This window comes from Xiphophorus couchianus, chromosome 10 (genome assembly GCF_001444195.1).
Source record: "Xiphophorus couchianus chromosome 10, X_couchianus-1.0, whole genome shotgun sequence".
Lineage (NCBI taxonomy): Eukaryota > Metazoa > Chordata > Actinopteri > Cyprinodontiformes > Poeciliidae > Xiphophorus > Xiphophorus couchianus.
Window position 1 is genome coordinate 5,966,755 of NC_040237.1, and position 18,558 is coordinate 5,985,312.

The following is an 18,558-nucleotide window of genomic DNA, read 5'->3' on the forward strand; positions in this document are numbered from 1 at the left end:
TCCCTTATTTCCCCCGTCGCGACATGTTGAGACTCAAAACCTGCTTCCGACAAAATTATCCCGTCACTTTCCCAACCCTGATTCATCATCACTCCCTCGCCTTGGAGGAGAGGGTGCAAAAATAGCTGCAGCTGGTTGTCTGGCCCCATTATCCGCTTAAATCAAAATGCAAGGTGCCGAGTGTGTTAGCCACCGCCGCTGACATCCCGGACCCCGGAGTCATAATGTAACAAGCTCAGGTGATCCCACTTTAATGTCTTTTGCATACTCATTTGCATATTCATAATCTTCTCTCCCTGCTACCTGCTGAGGCCAGTCCCCAACTGCTAAACTGTTTACCTTTGAGAGTCCCTGTTTTTATTGGACAATTACATCCACACAACTACATGCGCTCTCCATGCATCTGCATCGTTATCTCCTCTCCTCCTTCTTCCATTCCCCATATATCTCTCCACGCAATTTATGCTTTGGATTCGCTCACCCTCTTTCTGTGGGAGACGGTTGAAACTGAGGCAAAAAAAAAAACAGAAAAAAAAAACAAGAGAACAGGAAGGGAGTAAGGCGTCATGAATACTGATGAGCTAAGAAGGAGGGAAAGAGAGAGATAGTGTGTGTGTGTGCATGTCAGAATAAGTGAGTGAATTTAAGTGTGAACAGAGAGGGGTTTAGTAAAGTGAGAGCAGGGGGAGAGAAAATAAGGACAGAGCACGAAAGGGAGGAAAAAGACGAGGGAGAGGCAGCAAAGCTCTTGGCTAAAATGCAAATGAATCCTCATTAACTTGACGAAAAAAAAGAAGGTGGTTGGCCTGTTATATCACAGATAACATAACTAACAGCCACACATACACCCACTCGGGCGCACACGTGCATACATTTTTGATAAGCGAGACAGCTGACTAAATTTTCCAAACCACAGCACCTGACTCACAACCAGCCAAACAGAGGATGGAGAGTCAGTGAGAAGGAAGAGTGCAGGTCTATTTATGCCAGGAAATGGAAAAGAAAGCGACAGCAAAATGCACACTGGCTGTGTCACAAACCATTAAACGCCTGTAGCTTCCACTAAATGGTTCATACCAGGAAGAATAAGGAACAAAGATGGTGGCATCCAATATTTTCCCTGGTGTCAAGGACCTCATCGTGACTCTAAGGCAAAATATGGCTTTATATCTTAATTTCTGTCTAACCTTATCTCTGGTGAGCAGATCCCAACCCATCATTTCCATATATGATATGTTAAGTAACAAGTTTAAGTCCTGTAAAACAATCTATATATATTAACCACATCATTGATACCAGGAAGGTTTGATCTCTGTTCATATGTTGATTTTATTAAATGTGAATATAGCAGCTGAAGTCAAGACTTATCAGCACAGGGAAAGTTTTCTCTATCTGTTTTTCTCAACTTTGTTGATCCTGTATGAACTATACCCTCCATTTTCTAAACTAAAAATCCTGACAATATTGATGACTTTTAGTCATTCTAAACATCAGTAATTGGAATTTATTGTGACAACAATGAATTTCCATCATACTAAGAAATTTATTATGGTAAGTGATGAACTATATGAGAAATGCCCACCCTGAAAACCAACATCAATGACGCTCTAAAAGTAACCTACATCTGATTTTCTTCCCGTTCTGATGCTGGGTTTGATCTTCTGCAATTTGTCATCATCTAATTGGCTGCAGCTAAACAAGTGAACTAAATAAAGAAGAGGGTGAACATTAGATTGAATTTTGCTGTGATGACTTGCCACCAAATGTAGCACTTTTATATAAAGCACTTCCAGCGCAAACAATGTGTTTTTGAGTTGTTTTACAAACTACATGCAGTTTTAATTCAGCAATTTCATATTTTCAGGATGTTTTTAGTTCTTAGCTGTGAAAGGATGGTTAAAATTACTTTCTGTGGCAGTGCTAAGAGTTGTTCAAGTCTGGATGAAGAGAAACTAAGTCCCACCTATTGACATACTTTTACACTATTCACTTTTAAATTACACCGTTTTGTACATTACAGTGTGTAGATATTTCCATCAGAAAAAATGCAGTCATAGGTCTGTAATCCACAAATTTTTTAAATGCAAATGAGTGCAATATACTCCTTTATTTCAATTCAGCACGCTATAATTTCTTAAATGTATTCTCTCTCCTCAATGTGTTGGTGGTACTACTTTATGTGTATCTATATCTGGGTAGATATACCGTTAGTCTTAAAAACGGAAAAGATTTTTCTGGTCCAGTCAGGTTTCAGGTATCACCTGCTCTGTCCTGATGTCAAACTGTGGTTATGCCTGGTTGGAATTACTGTAACTACATCTGTTTTTTATAAATACCTCTAAAAATAGTTTATATTAGCAAAATAAACCACTGAAGCTCCACAGATCAGTTGAGAAAAAACACATGATATCAACACACTTGTGTGTCACGTTATAGTTCTACCCCCGAAAAACCGGATTATTAAATAAAGGTTCCTAGGCACTGTAATCAATCTAAGAAAAAAATTTTTTTGTTAAGAACTATTTTTCCCCACTAAATAAATGTACTCAAATTAAAGTAAAATTAGTCAAATATTTTTGACAAAAAAAGCGGCAAAAAAAAGCGTTATTTCAATGCTTTCTACTCATTTTTATCAAGGTTGCCATAATAATAGAGGCCACTGTAGATATTAAACATTTATATGAATAAATTATTAACAAGGCTAATTTGATTTCTATTTAAAATATTGCTTTTTTTTCTTGTTGACATTGCTTCTCAAATTATTCTCTAAACCAGTTGTAATCAGAGGTGGGTAAAAACAAGAGACACACTAAGTAGGATAAAAAGGGAAAGTGATAGAGTGGTGGTAGGGGGCACAGTAAAAATAAAACATTTACATACTACTACCTCCTTGCTTAGACGGCATGTGCTCTTGTCTTTCCCATTTTAAAGAGTGGCTAAGAGAAGTGGAAATCACTGAAACAGAAACTTCAAATTTGGAAATTTATAGATTACAAAATTTCTTCAGTTGAATTCCTTTAGTTGCATTCATTTCAAAGAAATAATTATGAGACTGGTGATTTTGTTGACAACAGTTTTTCAAACATGGGATAAGTTTCCCCAATTAATATATGTGCCTGAATCAAAAGGTAGGATTTTTTTCCTAATTTTTCATTGTGCAATCTTATTACTGCGACTGAGAAGAAGCTTTTTATGCATAGTGGAACAGATAACAGTAGTGTTGTATACATTTAAATTTTTTTTAATTATTTACTGCATTTCTATTTTGCAAGCCTCCAGAATTGAGTATTTTATATTCTGTTGTCTCTCAACTCATTCTGTCATCATATGAAAGAAAGGCAAGATGAAACTCAAAATACGTGGTGAAATTAAAAGAACCTCTGTGCCGAAGCACAGTAACTGTGTTTGTTTAGTAAAGTAGAGAGAGAGGGGATAACAAAGCGAGTGGGAGAATGAGGAAGAAAAAAAGAGGGATGGAGAAACCGCAGGTAGAAGGCGTAAACACGGGCAATCACTCCCTCCATCTGCTTCTCCATCTGTGCTTCCTCAATCCACTGAACCACCAGTTAGTGACCCCTCAGTGCACACAGAGAGGGATGAAGAAAAATAAAGATAGGAAGAAAGAGCAACGGAAAACAGGAGAGAAGGGCTCGCTTCAGATTCTTGTCCTCTGAAATAAAACATTTTCATATCAACACCTTTCAGGAAGCCTGTGTGCATTTGTGTGTGCACTGTATATCTGTTGTTAGATGATAGTACAATCATCACTTGAGACGCATCACTGGTTGTGACACAAACAACATTTCGTCCTTATTTTTTTTTTCTTGTCTGACTCCATCTCGCTTCTTCCAACAGGCCTCTATCAGTCCCTCTGTCGATTCGCTTTCGATGTGAACTCATACCTTTTCTCATAACTCTCTCCCTCTCAGGCAGATTTTCTATTCCCATCTCACACTCTGTCATATGGTGGTTCCAACCCGGTGAATCCTCCCCCTCCTTCTCTCCTCCCGTCTCTGTCATGGCTCCCGCTCCCCGCTTTCTGCACATTTCCTCTCTCATCGATTCCCAGTCACTACATCTATAGCCGTCCAATAGCCCTGTCTGCAGCTCTGCTTCCTCCCACCACTTTTCTTTCACCTTTGTTCCTTCCTCTCTGTTTTCTGCCTGCATTTTACTACTCTGCCTCCAACACAGAAAATGTGTACTTTTGAATAAAATAGAAAAACAGGTTCAGCCAAAGAGATTAAACCAGAGCTACTACTGTTATTTTGCTGCTGAGCATTTTATACCAACACAATTAACACACTTAACATACTGGTTAGTGGATTGGAGCAGGACTTGGTTGTGTGCAAAATTGGTTAAGGTTATCATTTAGCAGAGAAGGACCACTTTGTCTTATTTAGCAATAATTTAAAAAAATCAGAAATCACATTTGTGGTTCCTCAAAGCTTAATTCTCGGGATACTTTTATTTAATATCCAGATTAGGGGTCTGCAACCTTTACAACTTAGATTGACATTTTGCTCTCAGGACAGCCAAATGAAACTTATTTAGATTCGCAAATGTTACATAATTTTGAAAAACACAATATCTATTTCAAAATGTTTATCTTTATGTTCTAAAGATGTACACTTTCTTTTAAAATAAGCACATTTGAACCTAATGACAAGGAAAACAGATCTAAAAACATATTGGTACTTTTAGTGTAAAAATTAAAAAACAATAAAAAAATTTGCATCTGTGTTTAAAAACATTAAATAGTTCATTTTAATTTTTTGCCAAAGTTGTTAAGAGTCATTATGGAAGGTCCAAAGAGCCACTTCTGACTCTGGAGCCACAAGTCGCAAACCCCTTATCTAAGATCTTCCCCATAGGTCAGATAATGAAGAGCCGCTAATTCTCTTGCCATATGTATTCTAACATTGCATTTCTTAATCAGGACACAAACACAGTCCCTTTCAACCACAAAGTGTGTCTGAAACATCAATTAGTGGAATGAGTCAGAATTTCCTCTTGTTTGTTAACAACAGGAAAATAGATCCCAGCAGACTTTAAGTAACTGCACCGGCTCCCTGTTTGAAAATAGTCGACTTTGAAATCTAATTACTGGTCAATAATCTATAATCTAAACCCCTCAGGTCAAGAGAGACCACTCAGTGTTCACAGGACCAGAACTACAGAAAGAGAGGCAGCGTCTAGTTTCAATGCTCCTTAGCACTTGATATATACAGAATACAGTTAAATTGACCTTTTCTTATTTATGAATTTGTTTTAAATGTGATTTTACTGTTTATGTATTTTGTTTTTTATGTAATTTTCTGTAAAGCACTTTGAGTGGTGGTCTACCAATATGCCTGCATAGCATCTACCCCTATCTACTGCGCTCTTCTTCTGCCCTCCTCTCCGCATCAGAAGAGAGGCAGTTGAGGGTAAACTCCATTTCAGCTCTTTTATTTGAAAAGGACTTTAGTCACATTTTTATCTACCATAAATTTTTATGAGCGTGGCTTTTTAGCACATCAGAGCGAGTACTGTCATGCTGATGTAATCTGCTAGGATGGGGCCTTTAAAGGAATAAAAGCATAACTCAAAGGTATAATGAATAAAGATTTTATGGCCCAGTATAACTGATGATCATAATGTATTTTCGACTGTGGACGAGGGTGTTTTTGACTAGGACTACTTCTGACTTTCCGCCCTTTATCATCCGTCTTCTGTCACTCATTCCATAGGCATTATTCTCAGGATGACAAATGACATATCTGTCATTACGGCTGTCATGACATTTGAAATATCTTTCACAAAATGTTGGTGTTTAAGGCTGTTTTTAGTTATCTGACTCATCTCTATTGTAAGAAAAAGAGTTTGTCATCGACGAGCGTGACAATAGCCTGCCAAGAGTCCAGTTGAAGAGTTTATTTCTCACCATCTTCCTCGCTAGCATCTCGTCATTCTCACCTCGCTCACAGGAGCGCCCCAGGTATCCAGTACCGGAGCAGTCGCAGACGTAGCGGTTCCAGCCCTCCCTGCAGTTGCCGTTGTGCTGGCAGGGGTTGGACAAGCATTGTTTGGGCAGCTCTCTGGAGCACGAAGGCTTCACTCCGACCGCCCGCTGGGCCTCAGCAAGCCGCCTGATGTCTTTACTCTGCCCGTCCACAAACAGGTCTCTGATGCAGCCTACGTAGCCGTAGTTCAGCAGGGCTGTCCACACCTGAAGAACAAATAATCGTGTTTTTTAATGTGCGATGCGTTTTTCTTTTTTTACATATTTATAAACATGTTTCAGTTCTTGTTAGGGGTATAGCTCCTCTATATTTTTGTCATATGTTTTGCCAAGTGCTGTCTGGTTGTTTTTGTACATGTGAAGATGAGAGCTTTAATGAATGGGTCGGTGTGGTTCTGTACACCATTTTATGATCTGGTCAGAATTTCTACTCCTGTTGACACATGAAATGTAACGAGGTTTAATCAAGATTAATTAAAAAATTGTCATATATTTGTGGCAGTTGTTATGCCTTAGTGTGAAAATTAGAGTTGCGAAGGGTCACAAATATTTTATGCAGGGGTGATTTGACCTTTTAAGCTAGTTTTGGAGAAATCTTACATTAGATATAATGGTACGTTTTATGCCATGAGAGACTTAAAGCATCCATCTGGCAAAGTAGATTGAAAACCAAGGAGTCTGAATTTGTAACAGGATGATAATGCAAGGAAAAAGCAAGTAATAGATGGCAAAACCGATTCTACACTTTTGCATATCACCTGTGCATAAACTACCTAGAAATAATGAGTGGATTCTAGTGCAGAGTGAGCTTCTTTCATGAAGTTCGGACTCTTTGCAGGTGGGAGAAGGCGTCACTTTAAAGCACCGTGGATCTATCAGAACCATCATGGTTAATTCTGCCATTAATCACGTACGAGCAAAGTGCCACAAAGAAAAACACACATCATCAATCAACTTCTGGTTAATGCAGAGCCTAGTACGCAGTGTTTTTCAGCTGATACGGTGGATTTTTGTATCCATTTTAGATTACCTTATTTGAGGTATCAGCCCAGTTGTGTTATGTATTATAAATGTCGGCATAAATGCAGCTTTGCTGTAAAATCTGAGTAGCAAAAGAATCACCTGATATGTGCCTTAAATGATGCAGCACATCTTTGCATAGCTTAAACTACTGTTTTTTCCCCAAAGCTTAACCTCTAAAAAGGAGCAACAAAAGTCCAACCAATTAAAAATTAATCAGACAAATAATTATCTATTGGTAAAGTGATTTGAGAAAAATCGAAAATGCCTATTTTTGCTTGTTTGCCTACTGGAGGAGGCAAGTTAAATAAAACGCTACAAAGCAGGTGGATCAATATAGTGTCCAATGACTCCAGTCGGATATTTTCTTTCAAATAAACTTAAATTATTTATGTTAATCAACTAATGACATAATCTCGCAAAATTTCAGCTTTATAGCATTACAACCATAACCTTCAATGCGTTTTACTTTACAAAATGATACATGATTCTCAAAGTATTTGATCCAAAAAGTGTGCTGATCATTTGTAGTTAGCCCGGTCGATGCTTTGTGGAACCACTTTTTGCTGCAATTAAAATGACAAGTTTGTTGAGGTTTTGCGGTTTGTACATCTACAGACTGAAAGTTTCGCCCTTTCTTCTGAAGTTCGGTTAGATTGGAAGGAGAGAGAATGTTTTAAGTATTGCCACTGATTCTTGATTAGAGTTAGATAGAGTTAGGTCAGGGCAAGTCGCAGTCATGAAATTCTTTGATCTATGCTCTCCTTGTACCTCTGGCTCCATGTTTAGGGTCGTTGTCCTGCTGCAAGGTGAACATACGGCCCGTTTAGCTTCATCCATCATATCTCAACGACTTCTCTAAAGAAAAGATTGCTGTGCTGCTGTGAAATTAAATATGCCACACACAAACCTCTGTGGGGAAAATGAGTCCGCCGCGATCCTCAGGAAGTCCTCCGAGGTACAGCGTGTCATCCAGGTCCAGGATCTCACTGTCCCCCGGAGCCGTGTACGCCGTTCTCACGCTGTTCACCGAGATGGTTCCTGTGTACATCAAAACAACCTTTAAAACTGTGCTGACCTTCAACGTGATCATTCGCATCACAATCTACAGAGTCATCATCACCAACGTCAATCTTTCTCTTCCTCATCATCACCCACACATCACTGTTATAGTCAGAGGCAATTAAAATCCCAAACTACACTTGTCTTAGTCATCACCCTGAAAGCTGGGATGTGCTGAGTAAAAATGTAATAATAATTCAATAACTTCACTTTCTGCGAGTCTTAGTGGACCTTGCTAAGTTATTTTAATAATGAACAAACAGAAAATACTTTATTGACCCAAAGTATTGACAGCTTAGCTTCCCTGAAACTAAAGATTATCTTGGTAATTAATTATTCTATCGATTTCTCTGACGATTAATGTATTAGTCAGATAAAAATTTGCGCATTTTTTATATGATTAAAAATTGCTAAATGTTTCCTACAAAGGCAAATGTTTCAGATTTTTATTTAACCACTTCAGCCTATTTATACAATATTATAAATACATTGTTAAAACTGTTAAAAACAAATATTTGCTGAACTATTTTTTGTTTTGCTTTGCTTTTTTAGTCTGTGATTTAGTGCTTTAGTTAACTACGGAAATTTCTGTTTTTAACCTAAACATTTCCATGATGGCGGTTGTAGTGGATAAAGTAACACAAATGCTTTGATTTTAATTGCTCTAAAATATTTTTTATGTTTCTCTCTAAAGCCTAAAACTAATTAATCTTGTCAATTGAAGTAAACAAAAAGGGTCAGAGTTGCATTCGTATGTTTTTGCTGACCCCGGATAGGAGACTTTGGCCATTTCTGTGGTAGAACAGAGTAATAATAGAAGAGGAGTTGCATATTTCTGCTAATAGTGTTTTATTTTTGGAGCATATAAAACCATTTAATTAAGCCCATGCTAAGATGAAGTGATGGCGCTACAACAGAGAGTGACTATTTGTTTTTGTTTTTTCTTTATTTTTGCCAACTCCAGCTGGGCTAAAAGTGCTACATTCAATATTGTGCCACCAATAAATCATTAATTCCCTTATTTTCAGACATTTATTCAGTTACAACATTCAAACAAGACCCCTGTCAAGAACACTGGCAGCTTCTACTGAAGGCTTTTAGTTTATAATTTACACAGAGGTAGAACAATAGCTACACAAGTGCAAGGTTCCGCGGAACAAGCTGATTAAAATAAATCTTCGGTTTTTCCAAGGCTCTCTTTAAGTACACTGAAAGAAATAGGTTAAAGTTACCAGCAAGACTTTTCTTTAAAATTAGCCACATTTTTGTTTGATATGGTTTTTTATCTATAGAAAGTTATCATGGGCAGCTTGTATTAATTTATTTTACAATTTAGTGGAGAAATGTTAAAAAGTCAATATGGTGACATTACAAAAAGGATAAAGCTGTTGATCTGAGCTCTTTTGAGTTCATCTGTTTGTATTTTTTGTTTGTTTGTTTTTTAAGTTTTTTAATCAAATTTCTCCTAAAAAACAGTTTGTGAAAGGCTAGAATGCAATAAAGCTCAAATGCATCAGACTTTTGGTCAAAATGTGTTAAAAGTTGTTTTTCTGACGTTATGTTTACAAATCTAAGCTGATCAGATCACATCTTGCCCTTGTTGTGATGTCATCGACCGAGACACACAGAAAACTAGTATTTAGCTGTTCTAACATCCTACCGGTAAAAGATATACTTCATTAACCAGCAGTATTTTCATCATCAGCGTAAATGATGTATATTTGCTGTATATTTCTTTTGATTTTAAAAAATATATAGCAGATATGTCTGTATAAACGTATTTTACGAATCAATGCTTTTAAAGAAAAAAAACTCTTTTAGGTCAATTGCGGTCACTATCTTGAATAAAATGCCTGCAAAAGCTTCAGGTGCATTTAGGAGCTATGAGTCATTAAAACATGGGAATCATTTTAATGTTTACATCACATTTCAGAGAAAGTTTACCTGAGCGTCCATCTCTCTGGAAGTCAACGTGATACCATTCCCCGTCGTTGACCTTTTTGTCGATGGCCTTGGTCTTTGTGGTCCCAGATCCCATGTCCAGCAGCAGGTACAGGTGACCATCCAGCATTTCAATGGCAAAAAAATCCACCTGTACAATTAACATAAAAATCATCAACACGCTGGGAAAATGGCAGAAAATGTAAAGTGCTGTTGCATGTATGCATGAGCAAAAAGTCCAAATGAAGATGTCTAATCCGATAACACTGGTCAACAGCCAAAAAATTGTCTGAGTTTTTCAACTGTTTTAGGGTCATTTTGATGTGCTGAATCCAAAAATCACATTGGTTTTGCTCAACCAGGTCAACATTAGAAACTATGGATGCATGAGCATCAAAATGCATGACTTGTTCTCACATTTGGGTCGATTTCCAGAGAATCTGGATTAATGAGTGATGAGCAAGAGAAGAGATGAAGATATAATGTTCAATTTACATGTACTTACCCTTATTAGTGTTTATTATTCAATATACAGAAATCAAAGTTTGTAACATTTAATTAATACACTCTGTTAGAAAACTTTTTTTTTTATCCAAAAACCTTTTTTGGCTGAGAAATATTAATGGAGATTAATTCATAATGTCACAAAAATGTCATCAATTTTGTCAGATCAGATTTCTCCGAGTCAAATTAGAATAAAAATCTGACCTGATTGAGAAAAATGGATGTAACTTTTGGATTCAGCAGTGCAAAAATAATCCTGATTCAGTTGAAAACACACAGACTTTCTGAAAAATATTTTTGTAACCCAATCATCTCTCACACACAATATCTCTCAAAACATATATATTTATAAATAACATTCACAGTATCTAACACATCTAATTTTGATAATTAGCAGAGTTTAAAAGCTTATGAAAAGATGAAAAAAGAAGAATTTTTGATGCAGAAACGTAATACGGCCATGTTTTAATCCATGAAGTCATAGAGAAAATAGCTGAGTGGACAGTTTCCTGGTGGACACGTCCTCTACAAACCTAGAGAAAATTATGAAACACTGTGTGTAATAATCACTGCAATAATATCATTCAGTTATATTTGGAAGAATTGTAGAAGTGTGATACCCTAACATAGATTTTTTTTTTTTACATTTTCCAAGGTGGATGCTCTAGAAAAAGATTAATCTATTTTAAGTTTTCTTTTAGCATCTTTACCAATGTGGAGGAAACTGTATCTTTGCCTGCAATTATGTTTAAAAATTATATTTTTAAGTCATGAATATGACTTAAAAAGTCATGTTCTAAGTCATGAATATGACTTAAAAATATGAATGAGGATTCACAGTTTTCTAGTAGTTGTCATTTTAAAACCTAAATATCGATGTCTTAAAAAATCAGAACTCAATTCACATACAAAAGACGATTAAAGGAATATTTTTGAGGGGCTCAATCTCAAATTTTTAATTGGACGGAAAAAAATAACTGATGTTCAACATAAAGCACAAAGGTTTTTACTTTGATTGGCGAGCAATCAAGCATCGTCTTTTGATTAGCTATTCATGGTTTTAATCTGTTTCAGCTTAAAGTTGGTGGTGGTGCTTTGTTAGCTTCACCTTGACGGTAGGAGGGGTGCGGGGGTCTTTGCGCTGCTGTTGTCTGGATTTGCCATGGCTGAAAAGCATCAGCCCGTTCGGCTCTGTGGTCCTGAAGTCAAACGAAATGGATCCCGCCTTCTTCGCCATCCACTTGTTCAAAGCCACGAATGACTCTGGGGTGTCAAACGTCACTGGATCCAGCGTTGCCACGCTCTCGCACTTAAAGGACACCACACCACTGACCTGTGAAGGTTGCAGAAAAACTAAAATGTGAAACGGTTTGAGACAATTTGCACTAAAAATCAAGGCCAAAAACGGCTCCTTTATAGTCTGAGGCTGAAATGAAGCCAGCTCCCAGCTGTGAACAAAGTAAAAGACCAAAGAGGTTGAGTGCCTTTAACAAATGTAATCCCATTTAGTTGAATTCTTTACAGTTAAAGACTCATGGGACATGGCAGGGGGTTATGATACAAAAAAGTGCACATGTTCAGTGTGTAAGAGGATAATGCATTGTTTAATGTAGTTAAACGTGAATACCTTCATCTTTGGGTCGCCCTGTTTGGCCAGACTTGAAAGCTCCAACCGCACATCATTGTTCTTGTATACCACCTTTACAGAAAGAAAATGAAAAAACAAGCTTTTAATTGTCTTATGTGTATCTCAGTAGTGAATGAAGTGAGAAAAACTTGAAGACAACTCATCCTTAAAACATAAAAATGCACGTGTATATATAGTAACAGGATTTTATGATAACCCAACACACAATTGAGCACAAATCTGAAATAAAAAATTAAGAGGCCACTTAAAATGTTTATTTAAAGTTATATGTTTCAGTAAAATGAACATTGTTCTGACAATATGTTTCTGAAATCCCAAGTAAAAATTTTATATTTCTTTTTAGAAAATAGTCAAAATAACAAAAAAGATGCAGAGCTTTCAGACCTCAGATAATGCAAAGAAAACAAGTTTATATTAATTTAGAAACAACAATACTAATGTTTTAACTCAGGAAGAGTTCAGAAATCAATTTTTGGTGGAATAACCGTGAAGTTTTCAATGGGGTTCAGTGTATTTGTGAAAAGTGAGACGTTTCTTCATCCTCTACCAGCTTTATACACATAGAAACTGACTTTTGTATTCATTCTGCTCTATAAAATAACTCAAGCTCAGTCAGATTGGAGAAAAGGTACCAGTTAACATAAATTTTCAAGACATCCTATATATTCCTATTTTTTTTAGTCTGGACTTTGACTGGGCCACTTTAACACATGGATATGTTTAGATCTAAATCAACTCTGTCTCCTTGAGTTTCATGATGCTGTTTCTTTTCTAATGCTCGCTGTCAAACCTCTGAGGCCTACAGCTGCACTTATTCTGATTTTTGAAGTTACATGGATTTTATTTCACAGTATCAGAGTAAAAGGGGGTGAAAATATTTGAAAACCATGTGTCATTTTCTTTTTACCACACAATTATCGTCTACATTTTGTTGTGCTATTGCATAAAAACTCATTTAAATACAGTACATAGTATATATGTGATTGTGAAACAAGAAAATGTGAGAAACCTCAAGGCTTCGCTGTATTCCTTTACTATCGCCACATTTTTTTCCAGTTCAAATGTTTTTAGCATTTTCATTCAAACGCAGCAACCTTAAGAGCACGCTGAGCTTCTTTCAGATGAATCCTCTGAAACATCCTGACCCTGCCACTTTCATAAGAGGTTTTTCAATTTTATCCTCTTTGCTTTTGCTTTTCTCTAGTTCCCCCTTCTTCGACACAGTCTGCATTATCGCTGAGCCGCGTGAGTGTAAAGAGTGTGCCTGTGCTGAGCATTCTGATGCTGACAGGGACAAGCTCACACAAGCTCCTCTTTAATAAACCAGATCTTCTCATATGACCTTTGAGCAACAACACGGACTTTCCGCCGCTGTTTTCTCATTTACTGTTCGTCAGGGGCATTTGGGTGTGTTTGCAGTGATACTAAGGTGACTCTTGAAAATAATAACTTCTGCAAAGTGGTGTTAGCATGTGGGAGCGCGTTTGTGTGGAAGAATGAGCCTACGGCGCATCGAATGCTTACAATTGTTATAGCCGCGATTGTTCACGCATGTGATTTGCTGCATACATCTTAATTTGCTCACATGGATTATCATATCATTGTATTAAATATGCAAATTTGGCAATGGAGGGTTCCCTTTGACTGTGGCGGTCTTGTTTAAACACCATCAGTCTTAATGAAGCGACACAGAGAGCATTCAGCGCCGATACAGATAGCTCTCTGTTTGGCACATCATCTGTCGGCTTGTTGGGTTGTTTGTTTATGCCTCTGTGTGAATCCTGTGAGCGAAAGGGAAACTCAGTCAGGTTGTGTATTACATAAGCAAGACGATGTCTGAGAAAAGTGGTTTGCATTCAAAGGTGCACTCATTTTGGTTTGATCATTTTAATTTTCTCTGCATTTTTTGGGCAAATTTGTGCAAAAGACTACATTTATTGGCATAATGTTGTGTGCGTTTGTGTGTTCTCGTCGGCATGTCATGCTAGTCTTTGCTGCTGCGGCGTTGTGGCCCATTTCAAGCAGAGCGGATGGATGGAGCGTCTCTGTGGCGTAGCTAATTAGCATGTTAGAGCTTAGTGCTGTATCTTCTCCCTCAACGACACTCATCACTGATTCTGTCTGATGCTGGATGGGTTGTGTGTGTCTGGGACTGTTTGTGTGAGTCTGCCAAATGGAAGAATTTCGGTGTGTGCGTATTAGAAGATAATGTGTGTGAAATGTTTGTCTTGCGTGACAGAGAGAGAGAGAAAGGGGGAGAGCAGTAGAAGGAAACAAAGCATAAGAAAAAGAAGTCTATTTTATGAAAACTTAAATTTGTGCAGGATGAAAGCATAAAATAAGACAGGCTATGCTCAAAAGTTATAGTTTACTGACTTTTAATGAAGGGAATAAATGAGGAATACAACGCCCTGCAAAACTATTCATATTTTAGAACTTTCTCACATATTGTTTTGTTACAACCACAAACTTCACTGCATTTTAATGGTCTTTTATGGTAGACCAATACAAAACAGCAAATAACTGTAAGGAGTAATTTTATCAAAGGTTCTCAAGTAGATCTAGATCTGAACTTTGACTGGGCCATTCCAACATATTATTATGCATTGATCTAGTTTTCTCTGGCTCTATATGTTTAGTTCATTGGTGCCCCAGTCTCTCGTTTTTTTGCAGCCATTTCTGGCCTTTGGAAGGATTTTGATGTGGATTTCCATTTTTGCTTCGTAAAGACTGTAAAGACAATTTTTTTTAGCATTTGCATTTTTACAGAAAACCATGAGAGATTTTTTTTTAAATGTTCAGTTTATAAGTAATTCAGTAAATTAAAATCTGCCAGAGGTGTGAATTGTTTTGAGCTACATCTTTTCACCACTATCACAGTTTTCAATCACAATTTGAGTGTGTATTTACACCATTGAGCATGCATCGCACCTCTTTGAGACAACCCATGAAGTTGTTGCTGACAGGAGAACCAGGAAGGTCCGCTGTGCTGGGACTTCCTCCCACGTAGAAGAAGTCGTCAGAGCCCAGCATGGTGTAGTCCTCCTGCGTGTATCCCGTCGTGGTCAGGATCCCGTCCACGGAGATCGTCACCTACACAACAAAGCACAGGGAAAGGACACGCTATATACTCACACCAAAGGCAGCGCTAAGCGCTAGCTAGGCGCTGACCAGCCAAATTAGCCCCCGTTACTGTAGTAACCAAATGTATGTGCCTTCTGTTTGGAAAAGCCTGGATTGGTTTTGGAGAAGGGATGGTTGTGCTTCTGGTGGGATTTGATTTAATGCATTTGGATCAGTGCTGACTGTGACGTTTTACTGAGCAGATCTGATTGTGGTGATGCTGGAACTAGCATAATATTTGTGCCATATTACTCCATGTGGTCTGGCATCTTCAGACTGGAGATAGCAGTCAGTCCATTATTCAGCATGGTGACTCTGTGTGTGATTAACTTGGACTTGCTGAAACTCAAAGCTTTGGCGCACCCAATACTGAATTTGTACTCTTGACACTTTCCTTTAACTTCAACTGCAAATTACTGACATTATATAATAAACTAATCCGTCCTGCTTTGTGCAGAACCAGAGTAAGTATTCTTCTTTCTTTACTAATTAATGTTTTCTTATGATTAGCTTCTAAGCTGCTGTACAGCTTAGGTAGAGAAATGCAGTAGGATTTACTTACTGGTATACAAACAACATTTCCCCTAAATGGTTTACCTACAGAGACACTAGTTCTCCTGTAATTAAATTAGCTCACTCTGCTGCCTAATGGCCTCTATAGGGGCTTTTAGCTGTCACAGAGATCTAATGCTGTCACATGCAAGTTGCAATTACTTTTATCACTCAGATTTTCAGCAGTACATTACTGACCATGTTAAACTACCTATAAAGCTTGTGAGCACATTACTTTCCCACTAAGATACAGTGTTAGCATCGCCAGGCAAATTTTGCCCAGCCAGGCAGCTGTTAGTTAGGTATTCACAGGCATCTTCGTGCTACACAGCAGGTGTTAGTGCTATTTACTGGTTAGTAGTTGTTAGTTGCAGCACTGCTGGCAAGCAAAGTGGTGTTACTTGTGGTGGGTTACTGAGATCAGGGTTAATGATTTTTGATGCTGTTAGTAGGTGTGATGATGTCATGTCGCTGTGTGAGTTGTGATGATGGTGTTAGTTTGTGGTCTGAGGGGGGTTTGTTGGATCAGCGAGTCTGAATGAGATGACACACAGAAGAAAACACACGTATTGATGTACATACAGGTGTTAGCAGGGCGAAGGCTCATTCCGCACACACACACACACACACACACACATATATATATAAATAGCAAAAAGACATGCAGCCTGCTCCTCTCTCTGCATGCAACCACTGGCAAAGAGGATACAGGAGATCAAAAAACAAAGAACAGCATGACTCAGAGGCACCATGAGGAACATGCATGACAGATCGTAGGACGAAAATTCAAAAGAAGGATAAAAGAAAGGAGGGAAGGGGGAACCTCTCAATCAATTTGTGGAATAATCAGAGAAGGATTTCTTAATCAGGACATGCAGGGAGGGTGGGGCTCGACATTTGCGTGCATGTGAGAGATGAGCCAATCTGTGCACGCCTACAAGTCAGTCACAAAGTGATGGAGTGAAAAAAAAATCATAGAAATAGGGGAGGAAAGGGATTTTTGTTATAAAAACGTGGTTGGCAAGGAGAAGGGGAGAGAGGCTATTTAAACGTAAGAGATTACCAACCGCATTTATCCTTTTATTGGTTTATTTTTGATGTCTATGATTCAAAAGGAAATAGACACGGGGAAAACCCAAACTAAGAAACAATTAGAATGATATCTACCGAACAATGGAGTTTGTTTACCATAGCGTGTCCAATGCCTGAGTGCTTTGTAGGAGAGGGGGAGAAAGGAAGGCAAAAAACTGTGAACAGAACAACTCCGGGAACAAAAAAAGGAAAAAGCTAGAAGGCCTCTGGTGAGATTAGTAGGTTGGTTGGAGTGGTTTTGCTAGGAGAAGGGCACAGGTTAGGTTAGTAGAATGAATCATTCCATGGATGGTGGTTAGTTTCACTAGCAGGTTAGTTCAGTTAGTAGTCAAGTTAGTAGTACAGACAGGCAAACGGTCGAAGCAGGGCATAGGAAGCACCTGAGTGCCGGTGGATCCTTAGTGTTTTTCTAGTTCACTCTCTCGCTTTATTTGTTCATTTACACACTCGCTCACAAGCACACACTCGACTGGGAAAGCACTCACCTAGAGCTGAAAGCAGAGCTGGCCTGGTGGTTAACCCACTGTAAACTAAGACTGAAACCTCAGGTGTTTTCTTACTACCACAGCATCGCTGCAGCTGAACAACAGTGCGCTGACGGCAGCTTCTACATTGATTATTTTCTTCCTGCGGACTACAGTCTGCCCTTCATCTGCAGCAGGCTATGCGGTTCACCAAAGTCAAACACACACAGAAGCTGCCTAAAACTAAACACATTCGTCAGTTCAATCTGTGTTACATTGCTTAAATATAAAAAAATACATTCAGGATTTATTTATTTTTTATCAGTTTTTCATTTTGAATTTAGCAAGGATAGAGCTTTGGTTTCAGAAAATGGTTAGTCATGGTTTAAACCAATTTTAAATAGCCTGAGGTGACATTTAACCATTCTGACATAAAAAGGCTTTTTAAAAAGTAAAACCTCATTGTGAAAAGCCAAAACCAAGCTAAAAATTTGTAATTTACTCAATTATCTCCATTTAAAATGCTAATCAAACACCAAACAGCAATTGAAAAGTAGAATAAAGTTTTTATAAATCTCAAATTTGGTTGTGTTTAATGATTCAGTAAAAAGTTGATTAGTCTGACTGTTTTTAATTGAGTCTAAAGATGATAAAGGAGCAAAAACACCCAGCTAAAACAGCCAATTAAATTTGAGCAGAAAAGAAACTGAAAAGCAGACGCTAACTTTAGCCGTTAGCAACTAACGGTTAGCCAGTGGCAATATTCTTTGATGTTGTTTCCATCTACCACAAAAATGTTGTCTAATAAATTATCTAACAGAGTTGGAGGCAACTGTAAGTGATTGCTGAACAGCCTCATGAGCTAACTCTGCTAACATAATAGCAGTTAAAATGACTATTTTTTATTTTTCAATCAAATTTTACAATCTTTATGGAGTCAGAAACTATACATTTTAAAAAGACAGTTTAAGAGTTAGCAGAAAATTCAATTAGTCTTTATTTAATTAAATTCTAGATTAGTTTCTCCCAGATGCTAACACCAACAGCTTAATAAGACAAAAACTCCTCCAGTCTAAAAAAATCATTAACGTCATTTATGCCAACAGTGTTTTATGAATCTTTAAAGCGTTATTACATTTCCACTGGGT

The 18,558-nt window shown here is 37.7% G+C and overlaps 1 protein-coding gene across 16 annotated transcripts in view; it reads right to left on the reverse strand.

Moving 5' to 3' along the window:
• The window catches only part of nrxn1a (neurexin 1a), an 83,306-nt gene that overhangs the window by 36,502 nt on the left and 28,246 nt on the right, over window positions 1–18,558 (reverse strand). For 10 of the 16 annotated variants that reach the window (XM_028029218.1, XM_028029212.1, XM_028029211.1 and 7 more), the window contains 7 exons: window positions 17,043–17,066; window positions 15,111–15,272; window positions 12,159–12,230; window positions 11,640–11,864; window positions 10,031–10,178; window positions 7,935–8,065; window positions 5,959–6,211 (listed from right to left, as the gene is read on the reverse strand). In XM_028029218.1, coding sequence (XP_027885019.1) covers window positions 5,959–6,211; window positions 7,935–8,065; window positions 10,031–10,178; window positions 11,640–11,864; window positions 12,159–12,230; window positions 15,111–15,272; window positions 17,043–17,066 — 1,015 coding nt within the window. The remainder of the gene's footprint in view (window positions 1–5,958; window positions 6,212–7,934; window positions 8,066–10,030; window positions 10,179–11,639; window positions 11,865–12,158; window positions 12,231–15,110; window positions 15,273–17,042; window positions 17,067–18,558) is intronic. The other 6 variants (XM_028029215.1, XM_028029214.1, XM_028029216.1 and 3 more) reach the window with 1 other exon arrangement.